The sequence below is a fragment of the Capra hircus genome (genome assembly GCF_001704415.2).
Source record: "Capra hircus breed San Clemente chromosome X unlocalized genomic scaffold, ASM170441v1, whole genome shotgun sequence".
Taxonomy (NCBI): Eukaryota; Metazoa; Chordata; class Mammalia; order Artiodactyla; family Bovidae; genus Capra; species Capra hircus.
The window spans coordinates 57,553,008-57,574,714 of record NW_017189516.1 but is presented as its reverse complement, the minus strand read 5'-3'; the positions used below and the strand labels follow the sequence as shown (position 1 = coordinate 57,574,714).

Here is a 21,707-nt window from a genome sequence, read left to right as displayed (position 1 = left end):
GGAGAGGGGAATGGTAACCCACTCCAGCATCCTTGCCTGGAGAATCCCATGGATAGAGGAGCCCATGGGGTCACAAAGAGTCAGATGTGACTAAGGAGGCACACACACACTGATTATGTACTTCACCATTTTTTTTAATTGGGTTACTTTTTTTTTCTTAACTGTGCAAACTCTTTATTTCTTATGTATATTATATATTTTTTCTATATCTTGCAAATGTTTTCTTCCAGTGTGTTGTCTTACAAATTTATGTTTTCACCTCTTTAAATTACTATGTAGTTGAACCTGTTTGTCTTTTCCGTGGAGCTTCTAGATTTCACATTTTATTTAGAAATGCCCTTCCTACTCCAAGATTCTAAATATGGTCTTTAATTTTCTAGTACTTTCATATCTTGAATGTTACCACTCTTCCTCAGTGTCCTCAACTATGATTGATAAGAATACCTAAAGTTTGTTGTGAAAATAAATGTAGTAATACATGTATATCAATATAATTGAGAACAGTGTTTGGCAAGTTCAGTGCATGTCAGCAGCACCTGCTGCTATGATGGTACTGGTTCTTTTCTTTAGAGCCTAGCACAGTGCCTGATTTTAAAAATATGACTTAAAACTTAGGTAAATAAATTATTGAAGAGAATGGAAACCACTTGTGAGGAAGATAGATGATCATAAAGTTTTAAAGTCCTTTTTTAAAAGTAGGGAGGGATTGGGGCAAAATCTCCCAGAGTTTTATCTTGGGTCTTTGATTTCTTTCCCCTGTGGCTTGTGTGGCCCAGAAAATAAGTGTCACACTAATAAAGGTTGAAAGTAGCTTTCAGTTAAATTGAATTAAATGAATACTATTGTGACAAGTTAATTAGGCATGTATAAAATTGCTAAATATATGTCATTGAAAATGCCTATGTTCCATATTTTGTTAAACATCAATTATGATCATAAGAAATCTGCATCTAGTAAAATGGATACTGCTGACACATGTTAATTATTCTGGAAAATAATTGAGCTCTTTAAAAATTTCAATATGCCATTAAGCATGCATGGCCTCCGAAAGCTTGAGCTATTTTGAGCTTATTCCAGTGAATCTAACAATATAAAATGAAGTAAAATTTTCCCTAAAATTCTCTTACTGAGACAAAGGGAAATGCAAATTGCCATAGTAAAGGTCCATAAAATAAACTTGGCTTGCACTCCAGATGTTCGGGTAGGAATGTTCCCAAGTCCCAGTACCACCAGTCTGTGTGCAAGCAACACCGGAAATTAAAATGAAGCAATGAAAAGCTGTTTCCTTTGTCCACAAACGATGGTACAGCAGTTCTCAACAGTGGAACATACGAGTTTTAAAACAAGTGCCTTTAATCTATATGCTTTCCAACCCTCAACAGAGGTCTGCATTTATACCCACATAATGGCAAATGTTTATTCAAGCCATCAAATTATTTGTCATCAAGAATTGCTATTGCCTCCCATAAATGCTTCTCCATCTGGGAACTCAGATTCTCAAGAAAGTCACTGGGAATTAAGATGATTGACAGTCCCACCAGTGAGAGGGGGCTGCAAAGTACAAGATATATGAGGTTGACTGCCTGTTTCATCTCTTCAGCTCCCTCCCTGGATGTCTCCCACTGAGCCAGGGCTTTTCAAAATGTAATACTGAACCCTGTACCAGAATCACCTCGAATGCCTTTTAAAAATGTAGATTCCTCAATAATACTAGACTAACTAATGGGAAGAATTAAAGGATGATTTACATTATCATCTAAGTTGGGTCTGAAAAAATGAAATATTTTTAAGCATCGAAGTAGGTATCATGGAAAGATGGCTCAGGTGGTAAAGAATATGCCTTCAGTACAGGAGGTGCAGGTTCGATCCCTGGGTCGGAAGGATCCCCTGGAGGAGAACATGGCAACTAACTCACTTCAATATTCTTGCCTGGAGAACCCCATGGACAGAGGAGCTTGGCAGGCTACAGTCCATGGGGACACATAGAGTCAGACACAACTGAAGTGAATTAGCTTGAGCCTGATCATAACACTGTTTCACATTCTTTATTTAGTTTAATATTTTTGTTTTGAAATGGAGTCAGGTGGTGGGAAAATCATTACCTTGGAAAATACTGATCATTTTACTCTCAGTGATTTTTCTCTTCTACCTACTGAAATGGAAAGCCTTCCTTGCTTGAATGGGTTCTGGGCAACGATATCCTCTGGTTTCCTCCCAGTGTTTTCCAGATGAGGTTGAGCTTGCTCACTAGCACCTCTAGTCTAGCTGGAATGCAGTCCTGAAACCACAGGGCCACTCACCAACTGTCATGGAAGGACCACTGACACGATCTCAAGATCCATGCTCCTGGTTCCTACCCAGTAGCTCCAAAGTCAGGGCTGAGAATAAAAAAGCTTGGGCTTGCAGCTAAACTTTTTTCTAATGTGGCTGTACAAATGAAGTCTCCAGAAGTTCCCCTAGTGGTATTTGAAGTATTCTATAAACTTCTCTAGGAAATGGCAACCCAGTCCAGTATTCTTGCCTGGAGAATCCCATGGACAAAGGAGCCTAGCAGGCTACAGTCCATGGATTCACAAGAGTCAGACATGACTTAGCGACTAAACCACAATAGCCTTTTCTCAAATTCAATTCCCATTAACTTACACTCGCCCAGATCTCACACGGTTCATATTGATTATTGCCGAACAATGCATATCATTCTGAGTGTTCATTATGTGGCTACCTGCCTAGATTACCTATCTTTTAAATGTTTAATCAGTGGTAAATCTCAATCTAAGATTGAGTGGTCTTGGGGGTAATGCATATCCAGAGTTGGTGTGAGGCAAGGTTGAGAGCCACCAGCTCTGTTCAGCATCTCAATCAACTCAAGGATGTGACTTGACTGTTATTGCCTCTGACACTAGAGTGTCATTAACATAAAAGTCATCTCTTAAACACATTGAATTGAACTCAATTAAAGTAATTGATTACCAGTCTAGCTGTAGGGATTTTGCAGCTTTAAGGAAACTGACAAACATTTTACCCTTTTAGATCCTACAATTAGATTCACAAGACACAGTCAATAAGCATTTTGTAGGCGCTAAATTCATAGTCTTTAATGATGACAAAAATCTCTCTGAGTAGATGAACTGGATGTTGATAAAAGACTAATTGTTGAAATGGTTTTCTGTGGTGGTATTGACAAATAGAACTGAGTCCTTGAAGGATAAATTTGATCTTGAATTAGTGGGACCTATTTTGGACATTAATTTAAACAAGCCCTAATAGATCCTTGATGTATTGCATCTCATTTGCTAAGGCTGAAAACATGACTGGAAAAATGTTTCAGTCTGAGTCCTTTTAAAATTTTGTGGTCCTTTGAACTATAGCCTTCAAAATGAATAATACTCTGATTCATTAATAAAATTAATAATATGTGTGTTCAAGTTAATATTTAAGAACTATGTTTATCTTATTTTCTAAGATTTCCTACTTTCGTCTCTTAGAATGTGGAGAGAATTTCAGGATTTTTATTCCCTCAACCCATTGCATACCAGATCCTAATTGTGTGATAGATTTTAGAGCCTCTGACCTTTCCAGGAAGGACATGCTCTTGCTTACATAAAGGTGTCTGACTGATACTGGGCAGCATTCTAACACGGCTTGTAGTTTTCCTCTCTAACCTCCTATCTCCTAGATACTGTGCTGTCTCCTAAACATTCTCCCCCATTATCCAGCAAGCAACACTTACAGCTGTCCCAACACCAGTTTCTTTTATGCCTCTATGGCTTTGCTTACTCTTCCCTTGGATGGGAGTATAATTCCATTCCTGTTGGTAGTCACCACTTCATATCTATAGACTCACTTCATGGGTATCTTCTGTGTGAAGTCTTTCCTGGTCCCCATTCACTGCCCTTGAGGTACCCTGACCATCTTCATGAACTGTCCCCCTGAAGTATGGAGTGAACCCTTCCATCACATTTGCCTCTAGCAATCTCTTATGCATGCATGCATGCTAAACCGCTTCATTCGTGTTCGACTCTGTGACCCTATGGACTGTAGCCTGCCTGGCTTTTCTGTCCATGGGATTCTGCAGGCAAGAATACTAGAGTGGGTTGCCATGCCCTCCTCCAGGGATCTTCCCTGCCCATGGATTGAACCCAGGTCTCCTGCACTGGCAGATGGATTCTTTGCCACTGAGCCATCAGGGAAGTCAGCAATCTGTTATACTCAACACTTTATCTATCTGGCTCCTCTTACAGGGTTGGGATTTCTTTAATGGCTGTGAATTTCTTTGAAAGCATAAAACCAAGGAGAACTTCATAGTAAACTGATGCTCATGAAAGCTTTCTTAAATAAAGGCATTAATGCTTGATTAAAACAATGGCCTTGAGACTCTTCTCTCAAGGTCTCATTATGCAGCTATTTATTCTGCCTAGGATATTTTTCTCATTAGTACCTTCCAAGGTTAGTTCCCCACTTCATTCAAATCTCAGAAATAGCCTCCTTAGAGAGGCCTCCACTGCCATCTTGTTGAAACAATCCGTTCTCTCTTTCATGCTCTATCCTACTGTATTTTTCTTCATAAAAACTACCAGCCTCTGACAGTACATGATATAGCTCATATTTATTTGATTTTTATTGTCTCAGTCCTTTCATTGGTAGAGGTGTTAGCAATTTTGTTCTGTAAAGGACCAGATAGTAGTTATTTTAGATTTTGTGGGCCAGTCTCTGTCACAACTACTAAAGTCTGCCATGATAGCATGGAAACAGCTACAATGCATAAATAAATGGGTGTGACTGTGTTCCAATAAAACTTTATTTACTAAATCAGGCAGAAATCACATTTGGAACCCATGGACTAAAGTTTGATGATGCCTGCACTGTAATATAAGCTTGTTGGTCTGAAACATAGCCATATCCTGGGCACAGTCAGGTAGAAAGCTTCTGTTAAATAGTTGTTGAATAAATGGTTGATAGATTTGATCCACCATAAATAACAAAAGAGACTGATTTTAACTGAATTTGAAAACTCCTTCTGCCAACTTGAAGGAAATGAAAACTGTAGATGAAATCTTTAAATGAGCATATCAACTCTTCTAAAACATAAAAACATTAGTCAGGATCATCCAGCTCTCAAATTCAGTGATATTCTCTGTCTTGCAAATTTGACTCTATGTAATATGGACCAAAGATAAAAGTTTACTCAGAACACTTTGACAGAGAGACAAAGAGAGCATACCTCAAGATAAAAAGAGCTTGCATCTCAGTCAAATTAGGCAAATTGAAATGGATTCCACAGTGGTCAGCACATCAGTTCAGTGTCTTCATTGTCTTTAAAGGTTTATATGCAGGAAATATGTTAATTCAGAAAGAATGTTCATTTCATAAGCAATTTTAGAAGGTTTTTTGTTTTTGTTTGTTTTTGAGAAGCACTGGTGTAAATACACGTATGCTATCTTATAATTAAATATCAGTTGAATAATTGATCTCAAAGAAAGTGAAACAAATAGAAGTCACTCCGTTGTGTCCAACTCTTTATGACCCCATGGACTGTAGCCTGCTTGGCTCCTTCATCCATGGGATTTTCCAGGCACGAATACTGGAATGGGTTGCCATTTCCTTCTCCAGGTGAATTTTCCTGACCCAGGGATCGAACCTGGGTCTCCTGCATTGCAGGCAGACTCTTTACCATCTGAGCCACCAGGGAATCCCCTACAATTGATCACAATGCTTCTCTCACATCAGAGATGTTTATCATCTCACAGCTAAGAATCAAAAAAGCAGCTAGAATTACATTGATCACTGGAAGCCAGCACAGGGAGACTCCTTATTAGTGCCATCCCAGAGACAGAGTTTGTTTCCTGGGACTTACAAGGTTGCTTCATGAAAGAGAGAGGCTTGATGCATGGCTCTGGCAGGAAATGGATGGATGTGGGCTCAGATAAGGAAACTTAACAAGTGTCATGGAGGCACCCAGGGAGTTGCAGCAGCTGGGACCTGTTATCATCACTAGGCTGGCTCAAGAGGCCTGCCATGGAGCATGGTATGATCTTGGAGCCGTGCAAGGGGCCTGATATGACAGGAACAGTATTCAGAGTGGCTGAAGTCACTTCAGACCTGGACCAAACCAAGGAGAGAACAGGAGGGTGAAATACGCTGATCTCCTTGTCCTCCTCTTTGCTTTCCCCTACAGGCACCTCCATTGGTTGAAACCAGTGGAAGCCAGAGAGCAGCAACCCACCTACTGCCTTCCACAGGAGCAAGATCCCAATACATAGAGCTCACAGAAAAGGAGCCAGGTGTGGATCTAGGGGATGTGAGGCTGAGGTTCTGTTCCCTTGTAATGGGGCTTAGAACAAGGGGAATACAAGCAAACAGACCTAACCCAGAACAGAATAGATGTGTAACCCTGAGCAGTCAGGTAGTTTTATGTCTAAGAAAACTAAATGCTCTAAGTAGGGGGTAGGAATGATTATTTTAATGAAGAAAAGATTAAGAGGTCACAAGTTTTTAATTAACGCAGGACTGTTGGCTTAAACCTTTGATTCTGTGATTTCCTTACCAGTGCCTTTTAACTTCCATCATAAGTTCTTAGTCATCAAAGTGAGCCCTTACCACGTAATCGCTTTTTGAAATCCTTTGTATAAAGATTAGAAAATCATGAAATTTATAAAGTGTGCCTAATCGTCTCTCTAAAAATATCTTTTATTAAAATCAATTCATGTTTTAAAATATTGTCTTAGATCAGGGTTTCTGTTATACACATTCTTATAGTTTGAATTTGAAAGAACCATGGGATTGTTTTCACTTTCTAAGTACAAACTTATAAAACAAATTTTCAAATATGCATAGATCATAAGGATATACAGCCACCCCTTGGGCTGAGGAGGGGGCCTCCTGTTTCTTCACCAACCCCCACATACTACATTAAAATATGGGTAGAATCTAGTTTGATGGAGACAAACTCTCACACCTAAAGTAATGATTTTAACATGTTTGACAAAGGCTTAGCTCATTGTTATCAAGTCTTTTGTTCAAAAATATTTTTTCCTATAAATTAAAAAAAAAAGAATCTATCAAGAAGAAAAAGTCTGTCCAGCCATGCAATACTTCATGCTCTGTACGGAACAGATATCCATGACATCTTCAGTTTGGGATGGTTAGATTTCCAAACCCCAAAGGGTTCAATCTAGTGAAGCCCAAAGCAAGAGCACTTGCCAGAACCATCAACTTGTCTGTGCCTTAGGCACTCAAACCCAGGGCCACTCTGTCTCATGTTGGTGCCTGGGGTAGGATCAGATAAACTGGGTGGAAAGGCACCATTTCCCATCAGCAGCATTCCGACTTCCTTTTTTGGTTTCTAAGAATGCTGCTGAATATTTCTGAATGTGAGAGCCGGACTTTTCAAGAGCTGTGAGCAGCTTTGGGATATCAGTGATTCTGTCCATTCTGTTTGAGTATATAGAACACCTTTTACCTTTTCTTTTTTTTAATTAATTAATTTTAATTTCAGGCTAATTACTTTACAATATTGTAGTGGTTTTTGCCATACATTGACATGAATCTGCCATGGGTGTACATGTGTCCCCCATCCTGAACCCCCCTCCCACCTCCCTCCCCATCCCATCCCTCAGGGTCATCCCAGTGCACCAGCCCCAAGCACCCTGTCTCATGCATCAAACCTGGACTGGCAATCTGTTTCACATGTGAGAATATACATGTTTCAATGCTATTCTCTCAAATCATCGAGTATATAGAACACCTTTTAGAGCCACACAATAAGTCAGGAGCCCCCTAGATCATACAGAACAGAAATGTCCATGTTTGTAGCTTTTGTATGCCTATTAGTAAAAAAGTTTTAAACACATACCCCTTAATATATATTCATGTATTCATGTTATGTATATGTAATATATATGTGGCTATAAAGAATAGATGTTAAAATGAGATGAAGATGAAATACACATTTTAATGACTTGCCTTCATTTTTGCTACTACCACTGCATTAACAAGTATTTAATATTTTAAATGACAACAAAGTCATTCAGGGTGTTTGAGCATTTTGATTTACCGCTTCATTGGATAAATTTTGAAGGTTTGGCTACAAGTTCAGCCTATTTCTTTACTTGGTTTCAATCACTGTCAGTGGAGAAAAGAGGGAACTATAGAAACATAAGAAGAAACAAATGGACAAAGTGTTTCACCAGCTTGCTTATTAGATCAGGAAATACTCTTTTTCATTTCCATCCATGCAAGGGATTTTGTTGAAATTCAGCTGGAAAGCTTCTGTATTCCTTGATGTCCTTCAGCTGTTCTCACAAACAAAATGGAAGATGTTGCCATTTATCATATTTTCACAAATGAGTCCACTGAAATTCTTCATTTGGAGGTTTTTTAAACAGGTTAGAAAAATTCATATTCAGGTTTTCAAAGGCTGCTGTCTTGATAGATACATATTTGCATAATTTTCAATAAAACAAGCACATAATGCTAGAATCATTTGCAAACATCTGTTTCCCTATATTCTTACCACAATCCAAGTTTCTTTTAAAAAATAAGCTACTTTCTCATTCATTATTATAATACCCCCTTTACTCTGAAGAAACAACTCTTTTAGTTCACTGTTACCAGGTAGTTACCCCTGAGTAGGACAAAAGATTTTCATGGTCACTCTACTGCACTTAATGGTTTTGTTTTGAAAGCAACCATATTGTTGACATGTTAAAGTACTTCACTTTCTTTGGTGCCAAAGCTTGCACTGAATTCTCTCAAACAGGCATTTATCCCTAAATTTACCCTGGAACCTTTGTTTTGTTGTAGTCAAAGCTGCTACTCCATCATTTTATACTTATCTTTATTTGTCCCAGTGTCTCAGGATCCTGTAGGGTTCTACAGCCAGAGTATTTTTCTTGTTCAGAGTGTCTTTTATATTATCATATAAAATTTAGAATTCTCTTTGTTGAATTCTTTAAAAGAACTGTTGAGTTATCTTTATTTGATGGTATAAAATCTATAAATTAATTTGAAAAGAATTTTTTTTTTCATCTTTTGTCTACCCTTTAAGGAAAAACCCCATTTTTTTTCAAACCCTCCTAAAATTCTCTAACAAGTTTAAGTAAGGATTCTGGATTCTCTTGGCTTTTAAAGTACTATGTAAGTTTCCAAGCTTGACTAAACAGTTCTAAATCTTTAAATACTCCTGACATGTTGTGGGAATTGACTGACAGTGGCTTGTGAAATTGATTAGTGAAAGTTAAGTTCCCCTGAACTCATAATCTGCCTATATATTCATGAAGGCAAAAAGCCTGAGACTCACTGTGTTATGTGACCTGGAAACACATCATGTCTGGTTATCTGTGTTTATATTAAATTTTACTCACCTCCAGGGGTGGGATTTGTTTGGGCTCTTTTCATTCCAGAAGACAGAGGCTTGTCTGGATTTGTTTTTTTTTTTTTTTAAAAAGGAAGTGGGGGTTGTTGAGTATAAAAATACATTATATCCTAAAAGACATGGAATCCCATGGATGTATGAGAATGGAAATACAGAGTGGTAGAGCCTCCTAGCCTCATGAGAAGCAGCTCTAGGAGGTAGTTCCAGATTCAGAGAAGTTTTAGGACCCTCATTAGCAATACTTCCTGAATTTCCTAGCTTGACATCACTCCACAGTATGGTTTCTCTCCAATGGCATCACTTCTCTTTCAATTCTCCTTTCACCTTTCCCTCAAAGATGCTGTTTACTCACATAGCCGGTATAAATCTTATCCTTCAACTCATGTGTGTTGTCATATTAGATTTCTGCTGATTGGCAATTCGAATATAATCACGTGGAATATTCAAAAGTCCCTGAAATCTCTGCAGAGCAGAAATTCCAGCAGGCCTTTTTGTGGTCTTCAGTCCTAAGATACTGTATTCCAAGCCTTCATGGTCCCCTGAAGTTCACTGACTCTGACATTTCTTTAGGCTCAGCCTATGGATCTTGGTGCTTTGCTAGATTTACCACCAAGCTAACTTTCCTGAACTTTCTGTCACCTCACAGGGGTCCTCTGCCCTTGACTCCTAACCCCAGTTGCTCAGACTTTAAGGAAACAAGTCAAGAGAGAGAGTTTCTGGTGTCAGCTTTTGCTCTGGGCCCTTGTAAATGCATCTTCCCTAAGGCAAGGAACTGAATGAAGCCTGTCTACCTTACTAGTTAAGGAAGAGAAAAAACCTCAGTGAGAAGAAAGCAAAAATTCATTTCAGTGTGTCATTTTGCACACATCATCCTAATTTTGACTTACTGGACACATATCCTGGGGGTCTAATCTACCTCATGATCCCCTCTGAGTTGTAACCTATCAACTTCAATAATTCACACTTCTGCTTTTTTTTTCCTTCCTACTGACATTCGTATTCTGGGGAACTCTAGTTGGTCTGGCTCAGCACTTTTGCTCAGAGCCTTTCTTATTAGGGCCCCTCACAGGTCACAACAGGGCTTCTGGAATGTTGGCTTGGGAGCCACCACTACTCAAGTCCAGTCAGAGATATGAGAAAGTCATGCAGAACAGAGCAGGAAGTGCCTGTGCCTGCATGTCAACTGGGATATTGAGGGGAGAAGTTTCCTTTGGAAGTGTCTGTAATGTTTGTAAAACGTAATATATTTAGCCATCAGTGGTATGGAGAATGGGGTTGGTAGAGAGAATCCTTTTTGAATGTGATATTTCAGAGTTTTTAAATACTACTGAAAACACGAACTACAGATAGTATGAGTGAACTTTTGGTGCATAACAAACATCCCCCAAAGTAGGTGTCATAAAGCAATCATTATTTGTTACCCTTCATTCAGCTGGCTGATCTAGGCTGAGGGGCAGCTGTGTTTCATTTGGCTCCTCACTGAGGTTCCACTTCTGGTCTGTTCCACACGTGTCCATTCCAGAGCCCAAGCTAAAGGGGAGACAGCAACCTTGAGAATGTCTTCTCATGGTGACAAGAGAAAAGCAAGAGCTCATTTCCACCCACACAGGTGTGTTTTGTTTGTCATTCTGGGCTCAACCATGTGACATGCTTTGGGCAATGAGATGTTAACAGAGTCAAGGGGTGGAGAAGTGTGTCATGCATCCAGTGGGAAGGCCCTGAAAAGCACTGTGGCGTCCAGTGGCAAATCAAGAATGCCTCTGTCTCCACCCCATACTAGTGCTAGCTAGATGGGAATATTATATGTTGATGCTTAATGCTCTCATGGAATCACAGTTGCCCATCCCTGAAAGGTAACATGAACAATGACCTTCTCAATCACAACTGAGGCACGTGTGTTTATTTATACTCCTTTTCATTCCAATCTTAACTTCCTAGGGATTCCACCTGCTGCCATCTTTCTATATTCTTTAACTCCTCACCAAAGGTAATGGCTTTTAATTTTGCTTCTTCCAAGATCTTTCTGCTCAGCACGTATTCCAATGAAGGACCTCACTGGCTCTAATAAGTGAATGGAAAGCTGAAATTACTGTATTAATGGGTTTTCTTATAGGGCACATTTTACTAGTCAAAGTAGTTCTTTGTGATACTTTGGATGTATCAGTCTTTTATTTCTGCTGAGGAAGAAAAGCTTCTTGAGTTCAAAGAAAGCCCTTTCCTTTTGTTTTGAGAAGTTAGGCAGCAGAATTCCTATCATTCCTTTTGAAATGAATCTGTCAAAGACAGGAAGATTGTTCATTTAATCTCAGTGGACACATTTTCCATCTCAGTTAATACACTATGGATTTTTAGGTCAGAGATGTCTAGCTTATTTGCATGTGTTTTTTGGAGAAGATTGGGGCAGGGGCTGAAAGTTTGTGTAGCTCATCAGTTGTATTCCTCAAGGCTCAGCATCAGAATTCACTGAAGCATGTTCAGCAGGTAAAAAGATGTTGCTTTTTCAGCTCATTATAAAAGAACTCAAGCATCTTTATAAAAACTATTGCAGGGAGAGAGCCAAAAAATACTTGCATAACCCAAAGGGCAAAATGATGTTTCATGGGGAAACATTTTAGTGTGAATCCATTCTTACTGGAAAAGAGACAGCGGTTGATTATTTAAGGATAATGTATTCTGAAAATATAACCTGTTTAGCAAGAAAATGATAATAACAGTGGAAGGTTATCCACTAAATGCAAGAAAAACAAATAGAATTAAAAAATAATAATAAACAAAAGAGAAAATACTAGAACAGGCAGCAATCACAAAATACACACCTGCTTGTAAGTTTCAAACTTTATTGGGGTGGGGAAGTGTTAGGGACTGAGGGCAGATCCTCTATGGGATGAAAGGGCCTGCTCCTATGTCTCACTCATTCACTCCAAGGTCACTTAACAGTCTTTGAAACACAGAGGAGGAAAACTTACTAATCTTGATTCAGTTGCTAGAGGAGCCTAGATTTTCTTCTTCTGTATTCTGATACTGTTTTACTTCATGCACGTCGATGTATATTTGTGTTTACTGTCATTGCATTTGATACGATTCTTCAAATTGAAGGCCTCAGAGCTTACTTAGGATTTATGAGGCATCTCACTGAGCATTGGGCTATAGGCAATTGAAACATTGAGTTTGTTTTCATATTTTAAGATTGAATGAGTTCATAATGTCTGAAATCTATGCCTTTCTGTTCATTGCACTCCAGAGATGAAAATAACAGTGGATGCTTTTTGAGTGCTTCCCACATGTGAGAGAGTTTGCAAAGTTCTTGACATTTGTTCATTCATTTAATTTTCACAGCGATCTGATGAGATTGTGTCCTTTATTATCACCTTTCTTATCCTTTATTATCCTCAATAAGGAAACTGAGGTCCACATGACACTGCTAGATAGTGGTAGGGCCAGCCCAACCCTTCTCTGTCAAAGTGGCTTCCAAATATGTTAAAAGTCCAAGGATGTCTTGCCATATCTGCCCCCACCCTGTTCCAAGGCGCCGTGATAATTTGTCAGGACTGATGCAGTGGGACCTGAAATGCCCTCCCTGCTCACCGGGGTGCCCTCAGTCTGTTCTCAGTATGGTATTTGGCACATCATCTCCATTCAGAACCTTCCAACCGCTTCCTCTTTTACTCAGAATGAAAGACAGAGTTCTTCTTAGAACCTGTGTCATCTTCGACCACTCATCAGTTCTTTACCACTCCCCTCACTGCCTCCACCTCCCCTGACCACTGGCTGCTCTCACTTCTCCTTAGGACCTTTGCACTGCTGAAATGTACTTCCTCCAATCATTTTCTGACGCCTCGTATAACTTGGCAATACCCTCACCCACCAGTGCTGCAGCCTTCCTCCCTGCATCATTTGTCTCCTTAGTGCTTATAATGACCTGATAAGCCATACATCTTATCCATTAGTTTATTCCCTGTCTCTGCCCACTAGAGTGAACATATTTTTCATTCTGCTTTCATTCCTGTTGTGTCCCCAGAACTGAGAAGCCGGTGGGTGTACAATAAACATTTAACGAAATGAATAAATGAATGCATTTTAGAGTTGTTTTGGAGAATTAAATGAGCTAACATATGGAAAGCATCTTGAGAAAAGGCTTAGCATGAAATTAGTGTTTAATAAATGTCAGATATTAATAAAATAATATTGTAGTACTTATTAAGTGAATGATGAATTAAAAATTGGAGACTTACTTCATCATGTAAGTGGAAAGAAGATAATCTTTCTAGAGATGCTGTAAATATTTTAACTTACATTTGCAGTGGATGCTATGGGAGGTTGTTAGGGACATTAGTTGTGGCCCCTTTTCCTGTTATCTAGAAGGTACTAGAACATACCCTTCCTGGCACAGATGAATGATCCCTAAACATTGCTACACTTTGGAATCCCCTGGGAAATCTTTTTTGAAAAGTGATCCTGGCTTTCACCCTTAGGTATTCTCATATAGTTAGTCTGGGGTGAAACCTGGGCATTAGGGATTATTAATGCTCTCCAGATGATTCTAATATGCAGTAAAGTTTGGGCACCACTGCTGGAAGCTTCTCACAGTACTGGCAGCAACATGGGGACTCATCTTCCCCAGTCTCACTCTACACTTGGAACTGAGTTATGCCAGCCAGAATTTGATTCTCTGTAACACAGCTCCTATGACTATTAGAAAGCTACGTCACCTCTGCGACCTCTTCATCATTTAGAATATGTCTTCTGTGGATTCTGTTGCAAACTCAGAGCTCAGGGCCAAAGAATGTGGATTTCCTCTCCATTTTTTCCTTTCTTCCTTCTGGGGATAAAAGGAGAGATGCATTTCTAAAAATAGCTAGAGTACAGCACACTCATGTTACTGAACCCAAGCTCGAACCAATCGCGACACAACAGGCCAGTAAATCAAGGGACAAGGAATAGCAGCTTCATTGAGAAAGCTAGCAAACCAAGAAGATGGTGAACTGGTGTCCAGAAGTCCCATATTACCTGAGTTAGAATTCTTTTATACTAAAGGGAATAGGGGTGTGGCTGGTTGTTACCAACTTCTTGGTGTCAGTATTCTTTCTTATTACATAGGTCTGGTTACAATGTTCTTATAAACCTTCAACAAGGCAATGTTCTTTTACAAAGGTGCAGAGGCGGCTTGACTAAGCAGAGACAACAGGGCACAAGGGTTAGAGCTAAAGATACAGATCCAACATGGAGTCGGGTTTGTTCTTCTCTCTTGTTACACTCTGAGATGGAGCCCTCTTAACAGAGGACACAAGAGAACAGCACAGTGGCCACGCCCCCCTGGTAACCCCACTCACCCACAGGCACAAACAGCCACGTCTGTTTCTGGCCTGGGAGACGAGTTATTGGAGCAAGGAATAACTTTAATCTGAAAGCTGGCAGACTGAGAAGATGGCATATGAGCACCTCAAAAAACCACCTTCCCTCAGTCATAATTCAGGCTCCTTTTATGTCAGAAGGAGGGAGTGGGGCCCACTGTGGCACTGACCAATGGCTGAGCCGGGCCACTAAAGCCCCCTGCTTGACAGTTACTACTGTTCCCTCACTTGGGGGAGGCACTTACTGTGGAACCAACTCATAGCTGAGCGGGGCCACTAAAGTTCCCTGATTGACAGTTACGATTGTTCCCTCAGTTGGTGGAGGAGCTTACTGTGGAACCGACCAATAGCTGAGCAGGGCCACTAGCAGTCACTGGTTGACCTGTTGCTCACCCATGGAGTCTTGCTTGGGCCAGGGGCCCACTGTGGCTCCAGCCAGTGGCTGCAGGAGGCTGCTGTAGCTGGTGGCTGCCTTGCTGCCACTATATCCTGAGCACAAAGGTGCAAGTCCAGCAAGGGACTGGGTCTGAAGAAATACCCAGATGCTCCAGCAATGTCCACCTCCAGCCCTCCGTGGAAGAGGGCCTGCCGGTGGCAGAGACCACGGTGACCAGGCAGAGGGTAGTAGAGGAGCCCATCAACTAGGATTACTGTCGGAGGCAGCAGATGCCCCCAGAGCGGGCCAGCCTGGTGGCTAGTGAGCCGGGGGGTGCGGGAAGCAGCCCCTGCCTCAGTGGAGTGCAGGGCCGGCACCAGGGAGGGAAGGGACCATCTGCCTCAGGTACTGCTGTGGAGGCCACCACTCCAGTGAGACATTGGAGATAGCACCCAGCAAGGCCGGATTCATGGGCATGTGATGCTACAGTCACACAGGACCCTGGACCAGGTTTCACCTTCTGCTGCCCTGAAGTTCTCAGTCCTGGTGGAAGGAGGGCCCCACGTTCTCCTTCTGCACTGTCCTTGCCAATGATGTAGCTTGTCGAGCACATGACGCTTAGAATCAGAAGACCTGATGTGAATGGCACCTGGCTTTACACCTGAGAAGAGTGTGATTCTGGCCCAGTTCCTCTTCCTCTTTGGGCATTTACAAAGAGGAGGTGGTGGGGTCCAACTCCTTCTATCAGTGGGCTTTGTGAAGATGAAAGGAGGTAACAGATGAGTGTCAGCACATGACCCACAATGGGTTAGTTTGCGACTAACACTTCTCTTTTTGCTGGTGTTCCAGATCACCAACTGCTGGATCCAAAAGACATTTCCTTCCTTTCTGTTTCAAAGGGATTTTAAACTTCTATTTTCCTAGCCAGTGATATATGCCAAAAAGAGGGTTTTCACTGATTTTTCTCAACTCTTATGAATTACACTGAAGGACCACAGTGTTCCTCCTTCTCTTTCCTTCTTGATTACATTTAAACAATACATTGTCCAGATGGTGTGTAGAGTAGCATCTTTTCAAGGTATTTTAAAATGATCTTTCCCTTATTGAAGAAGATTAGAGAGAGAAAAATTGAATTAAGTCTGTGTCACTGAAATAATCTTGGCTTACATATTTAAGGAGATTTCTAGTGTTCACACTAATAACTCTTCTCCAGTGAAGTCTGCCTTGGATGATGTGCATGAGTGAAGACTTACAGGAGCTGATTTTTGACCTGACTCTCTGGCACATGGGCCCTGAGTGACAATAAGCCACCATTCTCAGTTTCCTCCCTGTACAATGCAGATAATAATACCTGCTCTGTTCTCTCATGCTTAAGGTTGTTTTCTGGATCAAATGAGCTGTTTATGGAAGCATTTTGAAAATTTTTGAAGGCTGTACAGATTTCAAGTTTAGATTATCGATAAGCCTTCCAAAGTTTAGGTGTTAACAAAAACATTTAAATCATTTGAATGTTTTTCTGGAATAGAAACACCAAGAGTTAATTCCTCAACTTTGAAAAGGGGGACTGTATTTGACACCAGGATAACCCATTGCCACCCAAATGATCCCCATCACTTCAATTTCACTGGAGTCAGAAGCCATATGTGTTACCCACTAAAGGTCCAGAATATTCTGAGATTCTTTCTCAGCAGATCAGTTATAATTTGATAAAGAGTTGTCTTTTTCTCTATTCCCTTTAAGCTCCACATTTAAGCACAGACTTGAGAGAGATGAGGGTGGGCCACACACATATCTGCAGGACAAGGATTTCAGGGTGAGGAATAGCCAGTACAAAGGCCTGAAGCAGATATGGGCCTGGGGTGCTCAAGGAAGAAGCATGGCAGTGCATCTCCCCACATCTTCCCTGCTCTCTCCCCAACAGAGAATAGATGGTTTTGTAGCTAGAGAAGGTGCTGTGACCTGAAACTCATACACTAATGCCTCGTCCCTCTTGTGTGTGCTTTGCCCACAGTCACATGACGCAAGCAATCCCATTTGATGACCCTCGGCTGGAGAGCTGCCCAGTCATCCCTCCAGCCCCACGGAGGGTGGAGATGAGGCGGGACCCTGTGCTGGGGTTTGGTTTCGTGGCAGGGAGTGAGAAGCCCGTGGTCGTCCGCTCAGTAACACCAGGTAAGCACCCAACCCCGCTGCTTGGTCTCCAGGACCTTTTGCCACTCCATGCCAGCACAACCACTGTTCCATTTCATAAGTTCCATACTGTTCCGTCTCAGTCTGTGAAGTATAGTTAAGTTTTCCCAGCACCTGGATAAAGCCAGACCAGCAGAGGTACAAAAATGGCTCTGCAAGCGAGCTTTTAAACTTCCAAATCCATCATATTGCCAGACTTAGCAAAACACCAATCCATCATTTGTTACCATGGAGATGACCCACTTCTTAATGTATGAATGCATGTATTAAGAGGCAGGCATTGTGCTGTTTTCAGTCAGCTCTGGACAAACTTCTTACCAGAAAGTTATAGTTAAGTTTCTCTAGGATTTAGGTCTTTGGGGGTGGTTGCATTCTTTTACAAAAATGTACTCCCCTCTCTTCCCACTAGAGGCAGAAGATATTTCACTACCCCATAGCTGTTGGGTTGAACCAGATGATTGACTTTGGCCAGTGTCATATTAGATGATGACATAAAGATGACATAAACAAAGGCTTGGAATGTGCTTGCCTAGTTGAGCTCGTTTCTTGGGTTTCTGCCATAGACGTAAGAAGAGTTTCCCTGAAGCGGCTGCTACCCCTTCATCCTGAGCTCCTAGATGAACCTGTAAGGCAACCAGCCTGCAGCTGAGAGCTAAGTTACAGACTACCTTCAGTGTACAGCACAACTGCCCAGCTAACTTTGCCCTTGATCAGCCAATCCACAGTCATTCTAAAGACCCATAAGCATGAAAGGAAACCCTACTGAGTTTGGGGATGTCTTGTTATACTGTAAATGCTAACTGATGCAGTATGTGGCAAATCTCTTAAATTCTATCATAGGATCAAGTAATGAATGTACTTGGTCTCGGTCATTCTCAGTGTAGAGATGTCCCACTATCAACACAGTTGAATATAATGGACTGTGGTATCATTGTCTGATATGGGCTGCCTTTGCCTTTGCCAGAAACCATGCTCTTCCTATTATTTATTAATTATGTGTATTTATATGCTTATTTTAATGAACTTATACTGGATTTATTTTCAGACAAAAGGAAAGTATCTTCTATGCTGTTTTTCTCCAGTATTTTTCAAATCAGTAACAGATTTCAAAAGGAAAATGCTGTAGTCAAGAGTGCAGACTCTGGCATCAGACTGCCTGGGTTTGGTGGACTTGAATCCTGCCTCTGCTCTTATTAGGTTGTTTTTAGCTTCCGTGTTAACTCCCCTCCATTTCAGTGTGATGTAACTTCTCTACATCCTTTGGATAAGGAGGACCATAGGGAGGGAACAAAATGCATTGGAAGGATGCCAGATTAATATCTGTTAATGTTAAACTATAAAATATTTGGCCAGTTGAGTCTGTCAGTTAGGGGGAATGAAAGCCAACTAGTGGGCTAGTATAGATCATTAAAGTGGATTTCATTTTTCCTCATTTTGACACAATATGGCCCAGAGCAAGGACTGCAGATACAGTTAACCTCTTTAGACTTGTGCAGAGAAGAGTAAGTTTCCTGTTCACTCCTACCACTGCTTCATCACACAGCTTCATACTTTGTCTGCTGAGCTTTTTATTTTATTAGCTATAGATTATAGTTTTTGAACTCGATGCACTTGAGAATTTTATTCTCAAAATAAAAGAGATTTTTTGTATTTTATAATAATGAAATAATCCATATGCTCTTCTTAAAAAAATGTAGGTAGTAAGAGGATAAAGGTTTTTTAAAAATCACCTGAGTTCCAACTACTGAGTGTTAACCATTATTAACATATACATGGAGAGCGTACATATAGTAAGACCATTCTGTTTATACTTTTGCATGTATTATGTATCATTCACATATAAACATATATATAGTACTATATGTATGTGTGTGTGTGTACACACACGTTTTTTTCCTCAAAGGGGTCCCACTGGATATGCAATTTTGTCATAGGGGGACACTTTAACATCTCTGGAATTCTCCAATGTATATGTCCTCCTTAGTGCTAACTGGAGATTCAGGTTTGGTTTTTCATTTTCTTGTATTGACTTACTGTTCCTTTAGCCTCTTCCCTTCCTTGCCCTCAATTTTCCTACACTCTTACCTACTTTAAGACAATTTTGAGAAGAGTAGGAAAAGCGAAAACTAAAGTCAAAGAGCACTGTTTCCAGTCATTTTTAAGAATTAATGCAGTCATACAAATCCTCTCTCTCATAAAATAACTCTATTGAAGTCAAGTGATTCCAATGGTAAGATCAGATTATTCTATAGCAGACCAGCCAGCCTTCAGAGTAAAGGGCATGAGAGTCCTCTGAAGTATTCCCCCACTTCATGTTCTGGAAGGCACTGTATATTCCTTCCTCCTATAATTCTTGCTTAAGAAAGAGTATTTCCATGTAATCAAAAAACATAGGTCAAATGTAAGACTAAGTCTTGTTCATCTGCGTATGGTTTTCTCATAAGATTAGTTAACATCCATTCTGCAAACAGTTGCTTTGGAGATTTTTCTGTATTTGAACAGCATTTGACTTCTAACCATTTCTTTGAATTTGAGTGATTTGCTCATATGTAATCCAGTCATCATCAAAAGCCTCAAGTGACTTTCGGAATTCCTTCTGTGTGCAAACACTGAATCTCAGTTCCCACATCTGGAAATGAGTATTTCTATCACTGATACAGGGCCACATAAAGGTTCTCCCCTCTATCTCACTCCACGGAAAGGAGACAAATGTCTCCTCCAGATTGAGAGACATGTATGCCAAATATCTGGTGGGTAGACACCAGCTGAATTACTTTGAGTTTCATGTTCTGAGTGTTGTGTCCATTTCAATCACTACATGAATTGACAACATTTGAAAAATAACCTTTCAGTTGCACCTATTATCCAGATAGACCTCTGGAAAAAAATTAAAATTCCAGTACTATATAGCACCAGATCAGTATTTAGGGGCTAATTCCGTTAGACATGTGAAGGCAATTCATATTATCAAAGCATTTGCTTTCAGGTCTTATTTAGTACAAATGTGTGCTTCATGCAGCTATGTCTTTAAGTTTATGTGTCAAGAGACCTGTCAGTGACCAGTTTTTGAGTTAGAGGAGGAAGTTCAAAAGAGATGCTGGTCACCTTGAACATGGAAGCATTCACAGACCTAAGCTGAGACCCAGTCCAACCCTTCCAGGCAATTCTTTTCCCTCGTGTAAACCTCAGTCATGTCATTATATGGAAGGGATTATAGCATTCAGTGAGGTTACTAGTTAAAGCACTTAGCCTGTTGCCTAGTACACAATAAATGCTCAACAAATATTTGTTCTCTACTTGCTCCTTGGAAAAACAATTGAAAGAGGTTGTGATGGATGACAAATCCTCTGCAATCACATGTGAGCCCCACCACAAACATCCCGACACAGTCCGAACCATAGAAACAACCCAATGCCCTCATCTCCCAGCCTTTCATGCTGGACCATGGCTTCTTACCAAAGCCAGCTTCCTTCCTCCCACTTGTCAGGCAATATGTATTAAATGCTCATAATAGAATTCCCCCTAGTTGCTGAGAGCAAAGCCCTGCTTCCTTGAACCCTCTTCCCCAAAACCCATAAGACAAAGTTGAATCCCGTAGGTCCTTCCTGGCACCCTCGTGTTCAGCTGTCTTCCAGCCCCCCACAGTGTACCGTCTCCCTGTTGTACAGAGGAAGCAAATGTAGCTGTGTTCAAATCCAGGTGTGCTCAGGTGGTCGAAACTTCAGCTGCCAGGTGAAATACCTTCTTCTAAGGGCCCTGACACTCAGAGTGTGGGCAGCTGGCTGGCAGCCTCAGCAGCCACCAGGACCTTGTAGGACAGGCGACCTGTCCCCCTGCTGTCTTCCTCACCTACACAGTCAGTCTGCAGGTCAACACATTCCCACGTGATTCATATGCCTGTTAAAGTGTGGGAAGCATTACCAGTCTCCACCTTGCCTGGAAAGTTTAGGAGCCATGTTGATTCCTGAATCCCACCTCCAGAGCTTCTGATTTCATCAGCCCGGGTGTACCCTGGGCCTCGGGCGCTTCCCCAAAGCTCCCACCCACCTCCCCAGTTCTGTCTAATGTTGGCAAGGATATTGAAGAGAACACCCATGTGTGGGTGGGGTTTGTTTTTGCTGATAACATCCATTGCTCACAAGAAGTCATGACTAGGAGCAGAGGCTACACATGGACGGATGACCACTGGGCTTCTCACCTGCTCTTCGCTCTCCTTTGTCTCCAGGTGGCCCATCTGAAGGCAAGCTGATCCCGGGAGATCAGATTGTAATGATCAACGATGAGGCAGTCAGCGCCGCACCAAGGGAGCGAGTCATCGACTTAGTCAGGTAAGTGACTTGCTCACCCGGGCTCCATCAGGAGGCTGTGCAATTGAGACCTCACTCTGCAGAGGGAGGGCTTCCCGTGGGCCATTTCA

At 41.1% G+C, this 21,707-nt stretch overlaps 1 protein-coding gene across 1 annotated transcript in view; it reads left to right on the top strand.

The window, feature by feature from the left end:
• FRMPD4 (FERM and PDZ domain containing 4) overlaps positions 1–21,707 on the top strand; it is a 206,960-nt gene that overhangs the window by 82,054 nt on the left and 103,199 nt on the right. The window contains exons 3-4 of the mRNA XM_013976686.2: positions 17,112–17,272; positions 21,516–21,618. Of these exons, the coding sequence (XP_013832140.2) occupies positions 17,112–17,272; positions 21,516–21,618 (264 nt within the window). The remainder of the gene's footprint in view (positions 1–17,111; positions 17,273–21,515; positions 21,619–21,707) is intronic.